Source organism: Oryza sativa, chromosome 9 (assembly GCF_034140825.1).
Source record: "Oryza sativa Japonica Group chromosome 9, ASM3414082v1".
Classification (NCBI taxonomy): Eukaryota; Viridiplantae; Streptophyta; class Magnoliopsida; order Poales; family Poaceae; genus Oryza; species Oryza sativa.
Window position 1 is genome coordinate 11,487,429 of NC_089043.1, and position 19,365 is coordinate 11,506,793.

General features: G+C 41.4%; 2 protein-coding genes across 3 annotated transcripts; both read left to right on the plus strand.

The window, feature by feature from the left end:
• Positions 1-10,294: 10,294 nt before the first annotated feature.
• Positions 10,295-15,121, plus strand: LOC4346646 (uncharacterized). 2 transcript variants are annotated; one of them, XM_015755128.2, is made up of 12 exons: positions 10,295-11,149; positions 11,233-11,393; positions 12,428-12,488; positions 12,570-12,635; positions 12,767-12,852; positions 13,304-13,361; positions 13,536-13,748; positions 13,964-14,029; positions 14,103-14,182; positions 14,273-14,389; positions 14,500-14,587; positions 14,689-15,121. In XM_015755128.2, exons 1-10 carry the CDS (start codon positions 10,361-10,363, stop codon positions 14,385-14,387), a joined length of 1,695 nt encoding a protein of 564 aa, XP_015610614.1. In that variant the 5' UTR covers positions 10,295-10,360; the 3' UTR covers positions 14,388-14,389; positions 14,500-14,587; positions 14,689-15,121. The 2 variants fall into 2 exon arrangements, with proteins under 2 accessions (XP_015610614.1, XP_015610615.1); XM_015755129.2 differs by having other exon boundaries at positions 14,696-15,121.
• Positions 15,122-16,196: 1,075 nt separating this feature from the next.
• On the plus strand, positions 16,197-17,307 carry LOC4346647 (uncharacterized). Its single transcript, XM_015756012.3, has one exon. The coding sequence runs from the start codon at positions 16,274-16,276 to the stop codon at positions 16,862-16,864; it is 591 nt and encodes a 196-aa protein (XP_015611498.1). The 5' UTR covers positions 16,197-16,273; the 3' UTR covers positions 16,865-17,307.
• Positions 17,308-19,365: the final 2,058 nt, after the last annotated feature.

A 19,365-nucleotide genomic window follows, 5' to 3' on the forward strand; every position in this document is an offset into this window, starting at 1 on the left:
TAAACACCTTAGGAAACCCTCTAGTACAAGAAAGAAACTTTACATAACCAATCGCACCAAATTTGGACTCCTTCCAAATTCGACTCCGTATCCCATATGCACACAATATCTCCATCGTATGCCATATGGAAGCTCCATCAACCACGTGCATCAACTCTAGCCTTAGTATCCCGCATGATATCTGACCACCACGGACATCGTCTTACCACCAAGCCGGCTCCCGGTCCATCAACGCAAATTCTCTCCCGAGCCATCGAGTCACCTACACATGAAACAATCAAAGAAACCATATTCCGAGACCAAGCTATCTCCAATTTGACTCATTGTTAGCAAACAACAGTATTACATATGTATAGTATCCATCTAGAAGCCATAACCATGAAACAATCACGGATATCCAAACAAACAACCTGAAACCAAAACCGACACAGCGTCGGCCGGTCAGACCGCAGGCCAGCCGGTCTGACCGTTACACATGAGCCGGTCTGACCGGCAACCACCGCCTGGTCTGACCGGTCCCGACAAAACAGCAAACCCTGTTCATCTCCTGAAAATTGATTATCTCCAAAACCACTTCGACGATAATCTCCAAATATCAAAACCAATAATCACAGATGCCAATTGTTCATCACAGAATAAAAATCAAAACACACGTTGATCTTACATAAAACACTGTTCCCCCACTTATCACTGTAGCTACTGTGCCTGCCTGCGGTAATGCAGAGGATCCGAATCCTAAATTAAGGTGGTGTTTGAATCTAAGGACTTAACTTTAGGATCCTAAATTAAGGTGGTGTTTGAATCTAAGGACTTAACTTTAGTCTCTGTATAGACACTAATTTAGAGTATTAAATATAGACTACTTACAAAGCTAATTACATAAATGAAAGCTAATTTGCGAGACAATTTTTTTAAGCCTAATTAATCCATAATTAGAGAATGTTTACTGTAGCATCACATAGGCTAATCATGGATTAATTAGGCTCAATAGATTCGTCTCGTGAATTAGTCCAAGATTATGGATGAGTTTTATTAATAGTCTACGTTTAATATTTATAATTAGTGTCCAAACATCCGATGTGATAGGGACTTAATAGTTTTAGTCCCATCTAAACAGGGACTAAGTACTAGTGTGAAGGCTTGGTAAAAAAAAAGGGTACTAATGTAAAGGAATCTCACAAATGGAACCGAGGGGGCGCATCAAAGCGAGGTGTTTGTCAGCGCTCCCACACAAGGTTTATTGCTGTTTGCAAAACAAATGCAGCGCAACTGATTAGGCTTCTAGTGATGAAACTTGTTCATTCGGATCCAAATTTTAAACTTGACACCCATGCTTGTATTTAGGGCTAATTTTTTTAAAAAGGTAGGCAAGTAGCCTTTCCATCACCAATGCTCACAGAGCCCTTGCCACCGGCTCGGAGGCAGCGCAAATGCCCATGCACAGGAGTAGGAGGTGGAGGGCACCCTCCGAGCAGCGACGTGCTATGGGCGGCCAGTGTGGGGCGGCAACGGCTCCCAACTAGAGTGCTCATAGGACAGAGGAGAGATGGCAGTGAGGGAGGAAGAAGAAGTTGTAGTTGCTTTTATGTGGGATCCATGTCTCTCTTTTGATTTATTTATAGACTGCGTTGTTATGTAGATGCAGCGTCAGCGAAAAACAACCTAAAAACAATCAAGGGAGTTGTTTTATATGGTTTTAGGAGTAAATGAGTCGTTATATTTGGTTTTTTGGTTGAGAAATACAAACAAGATCCGACCTATATTTGAGGGAGCCATATTAGACTTTTTCCTTGTGCATATGCGCCCACGATGCATGTGCCCTACCTGTCAGGCCCATAAGGCTCAGAGACAAGAAACATCGGGGGTGACTAATTGGGGCATACACGTTGTTTTTGGAAGGTGCTCGCACCTATGAGAGCCTCCTTCCTTCCCGCGCGAGACTTGCATGCATGCAGTTACTAGCGAAACTAGCGCAGAGCCCAACCCCGCCATGTGGGCCGACGAGCGAAACCCGACGTACGCACTTACTCCACTTAATTCAGGTTAATCACATTAGTTAGCATTGTTAATGACATTTTCAATAAAATGAGCAATTACAAATTGGAATTGCAAAAAAATCAACTCAAATATTAAAATTTAAAACTTTCGGCTCCAAATTTTAAACCTTCGACTCAAAATCCAAAAACTTTCAACTTAGAATGCAAAACTTTTAACTCAGAATTTTAAAACATTCAACTCAATTTTGAGATCCGAGATAAAAGTTTTGCAATCAGAGTTGAAAGTTCTGAAATTTGAGTTGAAAGTTTTGAAATTTTAAGTTAAAAGTTTAAATTTTTAGGTTAAAGGTTTTAGAATTTTGGATTTAAAGTTTCAAATTTTGGGTTGAAAGTTTAATGTTTGAGTTTGAAGTTTCAAATTTGAGTAGAAAGTTTAAAATTTTGAGATGAAAGTTTTAAACATTGAAGTGGAAGTTTTGAAATTTGGGTTGAACGTTTCAAATTTTGGTTGTTTTATTTTTAAGAAAAATATGAGGTCAAAGTTTTAATTTCCTCATAAGAAAGTTTACCTTGTTTTTCCAAATGTAAGTCGACAAAATTCGTTAAACATTCCTATAATCTAGCATATATATCAGTGGCGGACCTTCTCTTGTGGCATGCCATGTCTGGCCATAGCTAGGCCACCGGCAAAGCAAGTAGGTGTTTGTCCATTGGTCATTAGCATGTTGATTTTAGATGATAATCACATGATTAATTGGCTATCTGATTTGGTAAGTGTAACAATGGTTTACTACTTCTCTACTTTCATAAAGAAATGTTGATTGGACTGACCATCCAAGGCTATAAAGCATAGGCACAAAAGGTAGCAGCATGTAGAAAAAAAAAGTTCAATATGAGAAAATTAAATTTTCGTTTATAAAAATCACATGACAAATATAGAATTATAGTGGCAAATTAATATTTTACTGACAGTTATAGTATATAGTTTGTGTATAATTATATTTAACTCATCAATTAAATGTGTAATACGTTAGTCATATCAATCGATCCACCATAGGTAAATTTTAGTGCTAGGTTCGCCACTAATATATATGGAATACATAGAAAAAACATCAAGTTGACAGATCGATCGTAAGACCACGAGTCCACGACCAATGTTCTCCTGCCCCCACTACACACGTCGTGTGCACAGCCTCTCATCCGAACTCCAAATCAATGAAAGAGTACACAGGTATGACCCTTCGTGACCCGAAGTATGTGTCAGCAATGCAGGTAGCGTGTATGCACCAATCAGGACTTGTGAGAAACACCTCGTCAAAGAGACCACCCCTCTTCTCTCATTATCCTCTCTCTACCTGTTGCCATTATATTCGACCAATGAATCCCCGTCCCCATCGATCTGTTGCACCAACGCCTAGAATCCTCATCTTGTCTCCCTCCGCCCTCCCTCCCAGTCTCCCAGCGCCTAGAAATCTTTGTCCCATATCTGTATTCGGCTACCTTTCCATCCCTCCCTATGTCCTTTCTCCCACCATGCAGTGATGCCCTACCTCCTCAAATCCTACCGACACTACATGCAGCAATGTCGATCATCAGCCGCTACTCCACCCATGGGACTCGGTCTCTTCATCATCGCTGTCGCCACCATCGCTACTCGCCGGATCAGGCTCATGCCAGACTCTCTGAAGTACGAGACAGGGGGAGGGCGCTGATTATTGAGGCCAAAGAAGAATAGGGATCTTGGTATTTTAGATGAATTTTATAGATTTTTAATTGAATTTTTTTAATAAAAGTTTTACATCTGAATTATTTTTTTTAGATGACAGTTTCATATGTTCTATTGAAACTTTTGTTTATGAGATAGAAGCTTCATTTTTCTGAATTAAAAGTTTGTGATTTGAGATAAAAGTTTTGGACTTAGAAACGAAAGTTTTTTTTATTTGAGATGAAATTTATATTTTTCTTCATTAAAAGTTTGTGATTTTGAGAACAAAATTTAGACTCAAAACTAAAATGTTCTATAATTTGAGATGAAAGTTTCATATTTTCAGATTGAAAAATTGTGATTTTTTATATGAATTATGTCGAACAAAAAAGTTTTGAAGACTTCAAAAGATGGCTGAGCATAGTTGAAAAAAGGGACCGGAGATACCGTCTTCGGTTGAACCTACTATCCAAATGTGTTGGGCTACTCATTTCGTATTGGGCCAAATAAAGGGCCCATATGACAGTATTTAGTGCAAAAATTGATGGGAAGGTGCATGTATGGGGATTCTACCCCTAGTGGGCGTGCCATAGAGTAGCTTTCTCCACTATTAAGCTAACACTTGCCTTGTGTTTCAAGAGAAACATACATTCTACATATTATTTTGTAGAAAAACAGTTCAATACATGATCCGACGGACTGGCTGCTTGGACCCGGGCCATTGAACCAAGGCCTTGCCCAATTCGAGCTCTGCTTTGACTTTTTTAATGCGACTGAGTCAAAGTTAGACTCTCGACACAAGCGGAAGACGTGGCGTGAAACAAATTCAGCAAGAGTGCACGTCTTGGAAAAACGTCTCTCGCCCTGCGACGCCAAATAACCACACCGTTGGAGTATTTAAGTCATCTAATCATTCAAATGATGTTGCTCTCAAGGATTGACAATTTGATCAAGAAGCCTCTAGAGAAGACCTTGTTAAATTGATTGTTGTGCATGAGCTACCCTTTAGCTTTGTTGAATGGGACAAGTTTGTTCTTGCCCTTACTTCGATGTCCAATATTGACTTTGCATAGGGTTTTCGTTCTTGCCCTTACTTTGTTGAATACCCTAGGTTTAAGAGCTTTGTTCCTAACTGGAATCAGTGCTTTACAGTTGTTGATGGCTGTTAAGTACCAAATTAACGTTGTCAATACCTGCATAAAACCATAAATGTAAAACATCCAACATAGCGGTAGGATTTATTTCTAACAATTTCCATGAGTGTTAGTATATATTTGTATGCAGGAGGCAAATCACCAAAGTTGAGATGACATATACATGAAGGAGGAGGAGAATCAAACTCATATCCAAACTTATGGAGTTTTGGACAAAAACAAAACCAATTAAACACATCCAAATGGGCCAAACATCCATACCAATATAATGAGGGGCCTAAAATGAGTGTCCAGGCCAAAAACCGGGGCCAACGAACCCTGACAGAGGCCGCTGGCCTAGGCCCAGGCCCAGGTTGCGTTCGGTAGCAAACTGCTCCCCAATGACGGTTATGGCCGTTTTCACCGGTGGAAACCGTCATAAAATGAACACTTGGCACTAGGAGGATGAAAATGCTCATTGGATACTTGGAAGAAACTCTATCCTCCCAAGGCACCTCCACCTATAAATACCCCTCTCATCCTTCATTCTCACACACACCAAGATATAGAGTTGAATTACAAGAGGCTCTTTATATGTTCTATAGTATACTTTAGGTTCTTTATATGTTCTATAGTTTACATAGAATAGGGATAATCTACAGTTGTATGATATATTATGTTAAATATATAGTTTTGTGATAATTTGGTCAAAGTATATGTAGTTGTGTGAACTTCACTGGTTTTTATAGATACTTTATACCTAGTTTTGCAGTTGAGGGAGACGTTTCAATCGAGGGTAAGAAATGAGGGAAGTAAAATAGACTTGTTCCATATCACTAACGTCAAATAACAAGCCCATCCATTACAAGTCGGGGCTAGTCCAAAATGGGCTAGAGGCAGTATAAAAAATCTCCATAAAACCTAAAGCAGACTAGATTCCTCCTCCTCAGGGCCGCATCAACCCAGAGAGAAAAGTGTGCACCTCCTCCTATAAATACCCCTCTCATCCTTCATTCTCACATACACCAAGATGTAGAGCTGAATTACAAGAGGCTATAAGTATACTTTAGGCTTTATATGTTCTATAGTATACTTAGAATAGGAGAGAGTAAGTAGAAGAAGTCGGGGGAATTCCGGAGTTGTCGGTAATCCTCTCCCTATTCTTGTACTTTGTTAATTACTCTGGTTCAATAGAAATATTATTTTGAGTAATTAAGATTTGCTTAGTGAGAATTATATATTGTTTAGTTCCTAATCAGAATGCAGGATCATTATTCACTATAGTCCATTAATTTATAGTGATTGCTTTAGTGTTTGGCCGATACTAGGGTAGTTATTAATTACGTAGACGCGGTGTCTAAGTAGTTAATTTCCGGTGATTGCTTCGTATCCCACAGTAGGTTTGAGGTGGGTGTAGAGGTGGTGACCCTCAATTACACTGAAGTCCTCGCTGTTCGGGTACGCAGTAGAGCCATATCTAGAAGCAGTGGGCTTGCCAGTGCCCGAAGTATCATGTTATGATTAAATTGAGCTTTGCATAGACAATGTTTGAAATCCTCTCTACCCTTTGCCTATTTTTAGTTTGTGTGCTTGTATGAACCTGAAGAGGAGCTGAACACACACGTTCCCTACGGAAATCGATACATTGTAATACTCCCGTGTGAGGTGCTACATCGGTATCTTTCGTGTGCTTATGAAATTTATCTGTGAAGTTAAGAAATACCCATTCTAGAACTACCATCAAGGGTAACTACATTAGTGCATAAGCTATCTCTGCGAGAGTTTCCGAGCAACTCTACCTCATTAACAATAACCACAAACCAAACCATAGAATATTTGTGCATCGCTTATCATTTTATCGATCACAAGTGGAAATTGTATACGAGGATCATTAGATTTTTAATAGTTGAAACACCACATGATTACAAGAACATGTTTAATGCAATATTGAAGGCCCTACATAAGTGACATATTGAAGACAAATTATTTGGACTCTCATTGGATAATCAATACTTAATGATACTTTCAACAATTTATTGAGTGATAATCTTGTAAAAAAGCGTTTGCTCTGTGCGGAGGTGATTTTTTTTAATAATCGTTGTGTCGCACATGTGTTAAATCTTATTGTTCAAGAAGAATTTAAGGTTGTGATTGTTATAACAAGTCGTATAAGAGAGAGCGTAAAGTATGTCAAGTGTTCACAAGCTTGGAAACAACGGTTTGAGGAGATGATCAAGCAAATAGGGATACCTTCCCAAGCTTAATGTTTCCACTAGGTGGAACTCAACTGTTTCCACCAGATAGAACTAATATGCTAGTCTTGGCTTTGTTTTATATGAGAGCTTTTAGAACTCTAACCCGTGTAGACAAACAATATGTATTTGAGCATGTCCTTGCATAATGGAAAATGGCTGACAAGCTCTGCAGCATATTGAAGGTATTTTATCGAGCAACTAAGAAAGTTTTAGGATCAAAGTATCCTACAACTAACTTGTTTTAGGATCAAAGTATCCTACAACTAACTTGTACTTCAATCAGCTTTCGCAAGTGCAAAAAGTGTTGGAGAGAGAATCCTCCGATACAACCTCTGTCATTTTTTTTCTTTGGTGCATGGCATGAGGGAAAAAAAATTAGAAAGTATTAGAATTTGTCATACCTGCAAATTTGAATTCCTGTTATCTTTGATCTATGGTTTAAGTTGAAATTTCTTGAGTTTCGATTGAGTAACAGTTTTGAGAATATTGCCCTAGTTATCTAACAATTGTGCACACCAAAATGAGAGAGTTGTTTCTAAATATTCCTCACATATGAACTCAAGTACTCTAAATAATAAAAAAAATAAGAATGTACAGTTTCAGGTTGATGAGGATAACCCATGACTATGGGAAGACTAGGGACAACATATTGCTTTGGAGCTAAGGAGCGAAGCTCATGAGCTTGACATGTACTTGAAGGAAGAAATTGTCCCTACTACTATTGACTTTGATATCTTGCACCACTAATCCGATACTTGCTTGCATAGCATGTGACTTGTAGCAGCCCCTGCTTCTACTGTAGCTTTAGAAAGTGCATTCTCCACAAGTAAGAGGATCATCGGTGATTATAGAAGCAGATTGACTAGTTAGTGTTGGTATTTCTTACGATCACAGATAAATCCGCAAGCACACGGATACCGCTGTAGCATTTCACATATGAGTATTCCCAAGGGTATCGTATTTATATTTCCACAGGGAAGGCGGTGGTATGAAGATATGTTTTATATATCTTTAATCAACCTATAATTAATTCACCATAGTCTAAACAGGGGTTAAGATGAATAGGATAAGGTAGTGGACTCATAGAAGATTCACCTCTATAAGATCATCTAGTAGGAGGTAGCCTAAGGAAACAATGATTCATCTGTACTTTTATACTGATCATGTCTAGTATACACTTAAGATATACATGCTTACAACATAGAACTTAGTTCCAAGTACCCAGGTACTACCTAGAGACCACTCCCTGCTGATCTGCCAGCGTGGTTATGGCATTTATGCGCTCTTACGTCATACTCGAACGTGGAGGGATACAAAGGATGGATATGGCTATCACTACTTGCCGCCTACCTCACTTTCCTTGGGGCACATCCGCATCCGACAATGTTTATCTAGCCTAAGCACCATGCTTATGCCAGTAAATAATATCAGTAATTCCCCTGGGTCTCTCACCCTACAGATGAACAAGTTGGAGCTAGAGCAACTTATAAAGGTCATTGGGCCGTTACCATAGCATGGATCGACTAGACTAGGATAAAGCAGATATATAGAAAATATACACCACTCATAGAACATATACTTAATAAAAAATATATAAAAATTATGAACATAAATAAATAAAGAAGACAATTCTATTAATTCAACTATAGTCTTACACAAAGAAAGAAATACCCAGAGCTCCAAGAAGACTATAGGACTAAAGCTACTAAGCTTTATTCCTACTAGAAACTATAGAGAATACAAATGCAAGAGGGATTTTGCTCCTTGAGTGTGTGTTGTGAAGTGAGGGAGTGTGATGATGACACAACTAGCTCGGATATGACCATGACTAACTTATGTATTCATCAACCAAATGTGCATATGTTCTATCTTAGATTTACTTATTATATATTTGAACAAACGTTGTTACACTATGAGTTTTTTATCTTTTCGTTTGCAGAGGTACTTGCTTAGGTGAAGAAAAAGAAACCGAGTGTAAGGAATGCATGTATGATCAAAGAAGTTGATTGGGGATCAAACCAAGACCTTCTCTAAGTCTACTTCTACCTCACCATGTCACTTTTGGTCCATACAAGACAAGAAATAAAGTTCTGCACGTTTTAGATTTGAATTTGGAACTCCTGACAGCATCAACTTCAAACGGACCTAGCCGCTGATCTAAAAGAAATTTCAAGGACCATAAGTACTTGTTGGAAAGCTTATGTAGTATACTTTAAGATGGTTTTAGTCCCAAGTCAAAATTCCCACCGAACTATCAGGAATCTGCAAAACAAGGCACGCACATCATCCAGTCCGAATCTGATTTGGGTTTTGGGCCTTGTAATTGTGTCGTGGGCTTAGCCCAAGGGGGTGTGTGCCCTAGGGCAAACCTAGGACGTCCCAAATCATATTTACTCAGTAGCCATCATAGTTTACTGTTGGGTTTTACTTAGATTATTTCTGCCATTGCAGTTTCGCCGCTATATCGGTTTGTGGAACCCCAAATTCAAGTACTTAATCATTTATATGCAATTGTGTTACAATCTATCTTATTCTTGCTTGTGTTCTTCGATTCACATGCAAGGATTAGCCTTCTCGGCGAGGTCAACCGTGCAATGCACGGTTGATAACCAGAGGAGACGTGCTGCTACTATTACAGGGTTCGGATCGTGTTGATCGGAAGCTGGATTGTGTGTGTCAAGTTTCCACCAAATCAAGAGTTATCAATACATATCGGAATATCGTGACCTATCATCCTCATCAGAGTGAACTCAATTTATAGTCTCATAATGACGGTTATCACCACCGATCTTCCATAAACGCTATTGGGAGCCAATGAGGGAACACCAAGTGAAGGGCGAGGATGAGTGGAGCTAATGGCAGTTCGGCCGAACCCCTAGCCCCACCTCCTTGCAACCACCTTTCTCCAGTGACTATCTTCTAAGCCCCTAAGGTGGTTGGTCCCACTTTAAGTCTGTTTGAGCTGACTTGTGGGGGCCCTCCATCCGTGTACTCGCACGTGATTCGTCGGAAGTATGTTTCTTTACATGCCTACCTCATTTCTTCTTCACTTTAGTATTTAATTCCTGCATCCATAATCACGGACCAAACAAAAGACCGTATTCTCACCCGGCCCGGCCCTGACCAGCCCGGCCCAGCCTGCAAAGAACACACCGCGATGTGGCCTTGTCCGTCTCCACTCCTGCTCGTCTCCTCCTCTCTTCCATTCCTTCGCCGCAAGCCCGCAACCCCCCACAAAACCCTACCAACCTCCCGCCGCCGCCGCCGCCCATGGCCGCCGCGTCCGCCGGAGCGGCCGGCCGCCGCAGGGCGTGGCGTGTGATCCCGCGCCCCGTCCTCGAGACGGTCCTCCACAACCACGCGCTCCGCCCGCGCGTCCCGCAGCCGCTCATCCTCCACGGGCCCCGCGGCGTCGGCAAGTCCACCCTCCTCCTCCGCCGCCTCCTCCCGCAGTGGTCTGAGCCCCCGCACGCCGCCGCCTTCGTCGACTTCCTCCGCCCCGGCCCCGACGCGCCGTGGTCGCTCCTCCTCCCCGCCGCCGAGGGCGCGGCGCCGTCGCTCCCCGACCTCCGCCTCCGCCTCGAGTCCGCGCTCGAGGGCCTCGCGCGCGACGCCGTGCTCCGCGGCGCCGTCGGGTCCAAGGACGTGCTCGCCGCGCTCTCCCGCTCCCACGGCCTCCACACCGCGCTGACACGCCTCGCGGGACCAGCCGCCCGCCGCGGCGGTCGTGGCGGCGGCGGTTACCCAGTCCCGACGCTGTGGGCGAGGGCCGTCCTCGCCGCGTCCTCCTCGGCGCGTGGCGACGACTCTACCTTCTGCATTGGTGAGGGGGAGGCGACCAACTGCTCCATGGAGGAGAAGGCGTACATGCAGGAGGCAATGGCGGCGCTGCGTGTGGCCAAGGAGGTGCTCCGGATGCAAGAGGGGTGGAGGAAGGAGGCGGTGCGGGAGATGAATAGGACTGGCCGGTTCTCGAGGCCACTGGCCAATTCCGCAACCGACTGGCCATGCCTGTTGCTGGATGTGCTCTCGGGTGCGGCTGAGGTGGATTTCTTTCAGGTAAATTCGGTATCTGTTTTGGTTGTGAATGTGGTTTAACTATTGTTTCCTAATATGTATTGTATTGGTGATGTGATTTGTAGCCAAAGCTGGTGCTGAACAATGTGGATGTGCTGAGGAAGGCGACTTGCAAGGATGATACGATGGTGCCTGCGGCAATGTATCATGATAGCTTGATTTGGAGGGTGATCGCACTCGGTGCCAACGAACAGTGCTTGCCGGTCATTATGTCTACCTCAGATGGGTGAGTGTCCGATTGTAGTTATCCATTCGCATATATAGCACAGCACAGAACAGTCGATGTTACTCTTTTAACTCATGAACTCCGACCTATATGCTTGTATATTAATGATCTTTTTCGTGGACAAGTGAGTGTACCATAAATACAGTAAGGTAGCCAGATTCCAGAACTACATGATCATAGTTTTCATTTTGGTCCCTGACTTGAATAGTTTCTTCATCTTGTGCCATGTTGTCTAATGGAGTTCTTTTTTTGTCTATAAGTTAAATAAAGAAAAAGGTCCGTATACCCACCAAAACTTTGGATAAAAGTTCGTCTAACACCTGGATAGTGGTTGCATATTTGGGAGCTTAAAAGAGTGGTTTTGAGTAACTAATACTACCTCCGTTTTTTAATAGATGACGCCGTTAACTTTTTCTCACATGTTTGACCATTCGTCTTATTCAAAAAATTTATGTAATTATAATTTATTTTGTTATGAGTTGTTTTATCACTCATAGTACTTTAAGTGTGATTTATATCTTATACATTTGAATAAAATTTTTGAATAAGACGAATGGTCAAACACGTGAGAAAAAAGTCAACGGCATCATCTATTAAAAAACGGAGGGAGTATAAGATATTTACATATCATCAATAATTTGGACGTCAATTTATGCTCTATAGTGATGTCATACTAAATGTTATATCAACATTCATTTGTAAGAGAGAGCAAAAATGGTAAAAACGAAATATTTTGGTGGAGATTTTAACACATGTCCAATGCATAATTCATGTAATCAAACTCGTCCAATGTATTACAAATAAGATTAAAAAAACCACTTTGCAAAACCAACTTAGGGTGTTGTATAAATGGTATTGCATAGTTTGGGGGGTTGGATGTCCTGTTTCAAACTTCAGGGTGCTAGATGGACATGGACTTTCAATCAAAGTTTAAGGGCGATGTTAAACTTTTTCTTTAAATAATTTGATGCACAGCACCGAGGACATTCCACATGTAAACTAATGGATTCATGTTTATCTTATAATCCTTGCAGCTACTATTCTTCACAAGCATTTGTTGATTTTGGTTTTCCTAATATATTCATTTCTCGTGAGGTATGCTCATTTTACCTTTGTATTGCTGTTTTGTTTTTCATTTTCCTTATTTACTTACATAATGATAATTGGATGGTACAGACATTTGGTTGGACACCACAGGAAGCTAAGTTGCATATGGTCCCTGAATTCTTCAGTGAGAAGGAGGTAGTAAGATTTTAGGCCTACTAAGGTTTCCTTTTGTCTGCTAAAGATATATTCATCCATTCCTTTTATTTTATTTTAATCATCTGCAAACTTGATGCATAATTTCTTTATGATGTTTATTGAAGTTGTAGTGGAAAGTTGTGGATGAGGTTCTTGGGACAAACCCACGGCAATTATCTGAGATTTACATGTTGAAGCAGAATGCAGATAGCACAGGGTAAGCAACATCCACCTCATCTGCCATTTCTCTTTTGTGTTTTATTTCATGCTGAGACTATCTGTTCTTAATTTATGATATTCACTGGTGGTATTGCGGTTACTTCTTAAGGTCTCCTTTGATTTATACATGAAATCTTTTATGCTTGTTTGCTTGATATATAGCTGGTGTACTTTTTTCATGGAGTCACAGGAAAGGCTAACTGACCAAATGTGGATGTTTCTATTCTTTGCAACAAACTCAATGAGCTCGACAGTGTCTGTCTTTTCTGTTCTACCAAACTTATATTTGTTCGCGGATTTTGTTCAGATTAGTCTGTTAGTGCAGCTTTACCATAGATATTAGTTTTTAAAACTTTCATAATAAAACGATCCATGATATATCTGAGTTATTTGAACTGTACCATGTTGCATATTACTGTTATCATTATTTAATATCTATTGCATTACAGGGTTTTGCATGATCAAAATATCGAGGAAATTATCGACATATACCTGGCACACTTGCAAGTAAGTAAAGTTTAAATCAAATCTGAGTTAGTTCCAATTTGGAAACTGTAGTTAGTTTCAGTTTTATAATCTTTCATCGTCGTTGACTCATTGTGTATGAATATCAGAATTACTAAACTTCAGATAAAACAAGAGGAACGAGAAAAACATGACCGTTTCATTTTTTACAAACAGGTTTCTGTTGTGAATCCTGCAATGGAGGCAGCATTAGGAATGGTACAGAAGTTCGCATCTGATGTCCGTGAGGGAAAAGTACCAGAAAATAGATTGTCTTTCGGTGCACCATGGAGACATCCGCCTCAGGGGGGTAACCCTGATGCATCCTATAAGTGGGCAAAGATTCAACTAATGGATTTCGTGCAATCTTTTGTAAACACTGAGTTCGGGGTAATAAAACTCTTCTTTCTACTGCATTTCTTGATTATTAGCAGTAGACATAGGCATGGCACAGTATTTGAGAGTTACAAGTTCCTCTTGTTTCGGTTGCATGGAGAAAATAATATGTTTTTTAGTTTTTACAGAATCTATTTTACGGCATTTTGCATTATCAATTTATTATGGAATTCCAGAACTTCAGTGGCTTTAATGTTTGTATTTTACAGGTGAATTATCTAGCAGATGACAGCCTGGAAATATTTGATGATCCTGCTGCACTCGCCATGTCAGAGGTATTTTGGTTATTTGCTATTCAATATTGATCTAGTGGTACGATGCATGCCTTACATGATTGCATTTTACTAGGTTGGTTTACTTTATCAACAAAGAGATCCATCCTTCATGCGGCCAATCACTCGAGGAATTCAGCGTTGCCTTGCTCGATGGTTCGTTCCTGTACTCTGTGCACTGTGCATGCTGTAAGATATATTTTGTGACCTGATGTCATTATTATTCTTTTATATGGATTTCTCTAGGCTTGTTCAGCAGAGGTTACAATTGAGCTTTCAAGAATCAATAGCATTCTTATGGCAACGTGCGATACGTGGGCGAAGCTATCGACACTTGATGAAAGAAGTCGGCTACAAGTAGAGGTACATGAGAATTTTTCTCATGCCTTGTTGCAATAGGATTAGGATTTAGGATCTTTTACTTTATTTGCTGTTTAGATCATTTCTGATGCATACTGTTCCATCAACAACAGATTTCAATGGAGCAGGACAGGAGCCCTTTATCAATTTTGGCATTGCATATGCAACTGACATGATTTTGACGGACTGACTTTTGCATCTGTAAGTATGCTCGATGATTTATGATTCCATGTTCACATTTAAGTTTATTCACTGGCGTAATCATTGACTATTTTTCTTCCAACCATATGACTATGGGATAGATTTCAGGTATCTTGTGTTGAATGTGCAATTTTTCACCGAATGTGGAAGCAGGAGATCCAACTGGTCGGCATCCCTAGGGTCTGGATCCACATGTCCCTAGAGATGTACATCTAATGTTCATTCTGTATCGAAGGTCTTCTGTTGAAATTTTTTATGCTTTTGTTGCATGATCATCAAGGTAGAGAAAAATTGAGGCAGTTTTTTATATCTTTACCCAATACCCAAATGGCTTTTACGGAGGTAGAAATTCCATTGTATTTCTTGGTGCTCACAAAAATAATGGTGTAAAAAAATCCGATGCTTCTAATTTAGCCCGACGTGGTGAAACGTCCCATATGGGGAGACATTAATCAGGCACAAAATTTGCCCTGTGAATGCTTGTATAATTTCTGCCCGTAATTATCCGTCAATTCGACCGATCAGTTCACGTTATTTCAGCCTGTCTGTGTCTGAATTCGGTCAGTGATTCGCATGATTCGGCCCCTGAGTGCATGTCAAATTGTCAATTCGTCGAATGTGCGGATTTATGGCCCGTTTGTACACGTAGATTGAATGGAGAATACTCACGCTAGCGTATCCGATCAAAGAAAAAAAATCGGTCGTTCACTACTGCTGCTGTGCTGCATGCATGGTATGGTGGCTGCAGCAAGCTAGTAGCTTCTTTCTTCATTCCTTTTTACTCACTTTAAATATTTTTTCTTAAACTATTTATTCTACTATACGATTATATGTATTATATATTAATATAATTAAATCTCTACAATACGATATTGCATAATTATATTATGATAAAAGAATAACATGTCTTAACTAGTTTCATATGAAATATATTTTCTATAAAATATTTACTTATTCGATTTATGATTCGATTATACTGTTGCATTCGTTATAATTAAATATTTATAATAAGATATCGTATGATTATATTCTGATAAAAAAACCATTAAAAATAAATGTTTCATATGAAATAGCGACATGTTTTAACGTGTTTTCACAGTGTTTCAAAAAAATTTAAATGTTTTAATCGCTCATTTTTTCACCGCGTATAACTTAATGTTTCATCGATGGTCTAAGATTTTTGGAGGAAATTGGAAGCCTGATTCGTAGATTCCTCCTAATTGAATCCATGAGGTGTGGTTATGACTCATAAATTGTTAGGTGCTTGGACAATCAAGTCCATTTTAGACAATTTTCATGGAGTTTGCTAAACTCTCATATTACGAATTCCATAAAATATGAGGTTTAATTAAACTTACTTGCGACAAACTCTTTTTTTACATAGATAATGGAATAAATATTTTGAGATATAAAATGAGCTTTTAATAGTGAGACTTTAATTTCTATAAGCAAAGCACTAGTTAAGATTAATATAATTAAGCCAAAAACTGAAAATCACACACGTGGTAAACCTTCATAAAGCCCTGAAATAATAAAAGGTTTGACCTATTATAAGCAAAACCTAAAAAAGGTCAACCCATGCCTTAACCCAAACTCGCTAATAATTACTTACTTAAGGCGTCCACCGCCGGCCACCTGCTGGCTAGCTTGACCAAAAATAAACCCGGCGCCGACGACGACGCCACAATGATGGCCGGCCGGCGAAGCGCCCACGTCGACGCCGCCGTCATCGCCGCCGCCGCCCTCCTCCTCCTCGCCGCGACGGCGGCGGAGGGCGCCGTGTCCAGCTGGGAGTCCAACTCCGACGAGGACTACCACATCTTCGTGGACAACCGCATGTCGGACAACATGCACCTGAGCTGCTACGCCGTGCAGGGCGGCGGCCGGAGCGAGTTCTACCACAGCTTCCGCGCCGACCCCGGGAGGGAGGTGCAGCTGCCGTACCTGCAGCCGGCGCCCAACGCCCGCCTCGTCTGCAAGTGGGCGTGCGCGGGGAACTACCTGAAGGGCGTCACCCTCTTCAGCTCGTCGTGGCGGGAGGCCACCTCCGGCGAGTGCCGCCGCCGCGGCGGCGGCTGCAACATGGTGTTCGACGGGCACGAGATGTTCGTCGACGGCCGCTCGGGCGGCGGCGGGAGGAGGCTGCTCGGCGACCTGCCGCAGCACGAGTGCCAGAAGATGCTGCTGGTGTTCAACCGCCGCTGCTGGTTCAAGTCGCACCGCCACCCCTACGTCGGCCGCGCCATGAACGGCCTCACCGACTACCTCATGGCGTAGCACCCATGCATGCACACACAATTACTCCCTCCGTTTCATATCAAACTAGCCATCTTAATTTTGATCAAATTTATGAAAAAACATAGCAACATTTTTCATATCAAAATATATTTACGGTTAGATTTAACAAAACTAATTTGATGTTTTAGATGTTGCTATTGTTTTCTATAAACTCAATAAAAAATTTTAAAAAATTAATTAGGAAAAAGATCAAGCATCTTATATAATATGAAACGGAGGGAGTAACTAATACGTATACGTGTATTCTTACACATGTACGTACGTATATATGGCAGCGGACGGTTTCGATGATGTGTATGTATGTTGATTGATTCCTGTCAAATTAATTTCTAGAGGATTAAGCCTTAGAAGGTGATCACGGTCGATGTACTTTGAATTTTGACGAATTAATTAATTTAAATTGTAAAGGTGGTGAAATTTTTTGATTTGGTGATTTCTTTCATGGGATTGCTAGCCTTCAGGTAACTAAAATACTCTCAAGTTTTTGCCCATTCCCTCCAGGATCGGGATGCATGAGGGAGAGAGAGAGGAGGTAGGGGTAACTTAACGGCGGCGACGACGGTCATCCTTCTTCCAACAATGGCAAGCTAGCTCAACCACAGCTACAGCTTCTTCTCGAGCAGCTCTTATTCCACCTGTAGCACCGCTTACGAGAGCAAGCAAGGGTGAATACTTGTGTAACAACGATTTCTTTCGCACTAAAAAAATCAGGAAATCTGAAACAGTACTAAATAAGACAGTTGCGAACATGCAAAGAAGAGCTGATTCTTTCACAAGCGATTGTGGGCATTCATAGAATATGAGACTAGTGCCTTACTTGGGGATCTTCTTGAAATAAAACAGATGTCCATTCAATCGGAATTGAGAACAGAATACTCATCTTTATTGAGATTCCACGTCCAACATCTGAACGGGGACCTTCTCACCCTGAGCCATGTCTCAAACATATCCTTAGGGTTCTCCATCTCCGGGGGTCCGGGGTCAAAGTGAAGAAACCTTCTATTCGTTTCAAGGGACCCCATCTCAAGAGCCTAGGGCTTTGAAATTCAACCAAGAATCTACTTTCCCCCATGCTCCTCGCCAGCCATCTCCATCCGTCGCGCCAGTAGTAGTTGTCGACGTTTGATGTCGCAATTCTGGTATTTACATAGTATAGGGATCGTCGGTGCTAGGATATACGCGAGACTGAGGTAAAAGAGATGGGGACGAGGATTTTTATACAGGTTCGGGCCCCTGAGCTATCAGGTAATAGCCCTACATCCTGTTGGCTGGAGCCGATGTTGCTTTTTATTCACCATAATCACACTAGTACAATATGTGGGGTAGCCTATCTAACTGTTGTCGACATGGCGGTCTGAAGGTCTGACTCGTAGTCGACAACAGGGTAGCCTTCCTCCTCGAGCTCGCGCCCGACGGAATCAGAGACAGTGCTAGATCCCTACGGCCGGCCTCTGAAGGTACCGGATAGGGTCGATTCAGGCGTATCTCTGATGTCGATATCCGGCGGCTTGTCTTGGCGTATGTTGGCTTATATGTTGTGGCTTCTGGTGGGTGTATGTTGATTATGTTGGTTCTCCCTGGTGGGTGTCCGCTCTCTTCCCCTCCTAGGGGGTCTTGTATTTATACCCATAGGTGTCCCCTTGTCCAAGTAGAACTAGGGAAACCAATATGGATACAATCCGAGTAGTCCTTGTCGTTTCCATATAGAACTCTGGTTGTCTTTCCTTATCGGAACTCCTCCTATATCTGAAGGTTGTTTCCGTATAGGACATGGTATGTGGTGGGTCTTGCCGAGATTTAGTCAACTACTATTAGGTATGTGGTATCCATAACCCTGACAGTAGCCCCCGACTTCAATGCAAATGAACGAGTTCATATTCTCAACCGCAGACTTCGGAGGAACTGTTATCAAGCTCACGTGACCGTTCTCGGTGAGTTTAGAGATAACGTTAGACTTCCTTTATCAGCCTCGTGCGGGCACCGAAAGGGTTTGTCTAAGTCAATCTCTGATGTCGACCGAGAAAGTACAGAGCGTACGACTAAGTCTCTCGTCTTGCTGTAATCGAGAATTTGGATTGAAGTCAAGAAATTTTATCTCGGCGGGTACACCATTTCTTCATTCCGTATTCCTTGTCGAGATCCACCAAACCGTTCTCGAGTGATCGAGAAGGCGTAGAGTCTGCGACGGAGCCTTGTCAACATTTGTCGTACTCGCCTTAGTCGACTTTGGTGTAGAACCATAGAGACATGGAGCCTTCGTCAACGTCGAATAGAATTTTCTAGTGTTTTGTATATGAGCGTCTTCTCTCTTACCGACTCTGATCAGTCAGTTTGTAGAGTCATACACTCTCCCTAGCCCCCAGCCTTATCGTCGGAGAATCATTCTCGAAAGATAAGGCTCTTAGACCTTTGACCTGCCTCGGTTGAACAAGCACTGATCCTAGCCCCCAGCCATGAAGTTGGAAAACTCAATTTCCGAT

Bases quoted from the DNA above. Each gene is read 5' to 3' on its own strand.
- LOC4346646 (XM_015755128.2), top strand. From the start codon at position 10,361: ATGGCCGCCGCGTCCGCCGGAGCGGCCGGCCGCCGCAGGGCGTGGCGT. The intron at 13,749-13,963 runs GTAATAAAACTC...TGTATTTTACAG, and splicing joins TTGTAAACACTGAGTTCGGG to GTGAATTATCTAGCAGATGA. The intron at 14,030-14,102 runs GTATTTTGGTTA...GCATTTTACTAG, and splicing joins CTGCACTCGCCATGTCAGAG to GTTGGTTTACTTTATCAACA.
- LOC4346647 (XM_015756012.3), top strand. From the start codon at position 16,274: ATGATGGCCGGCCGGCGAAGCGCCCACGTCGACGCCGCCGTCATCGCC.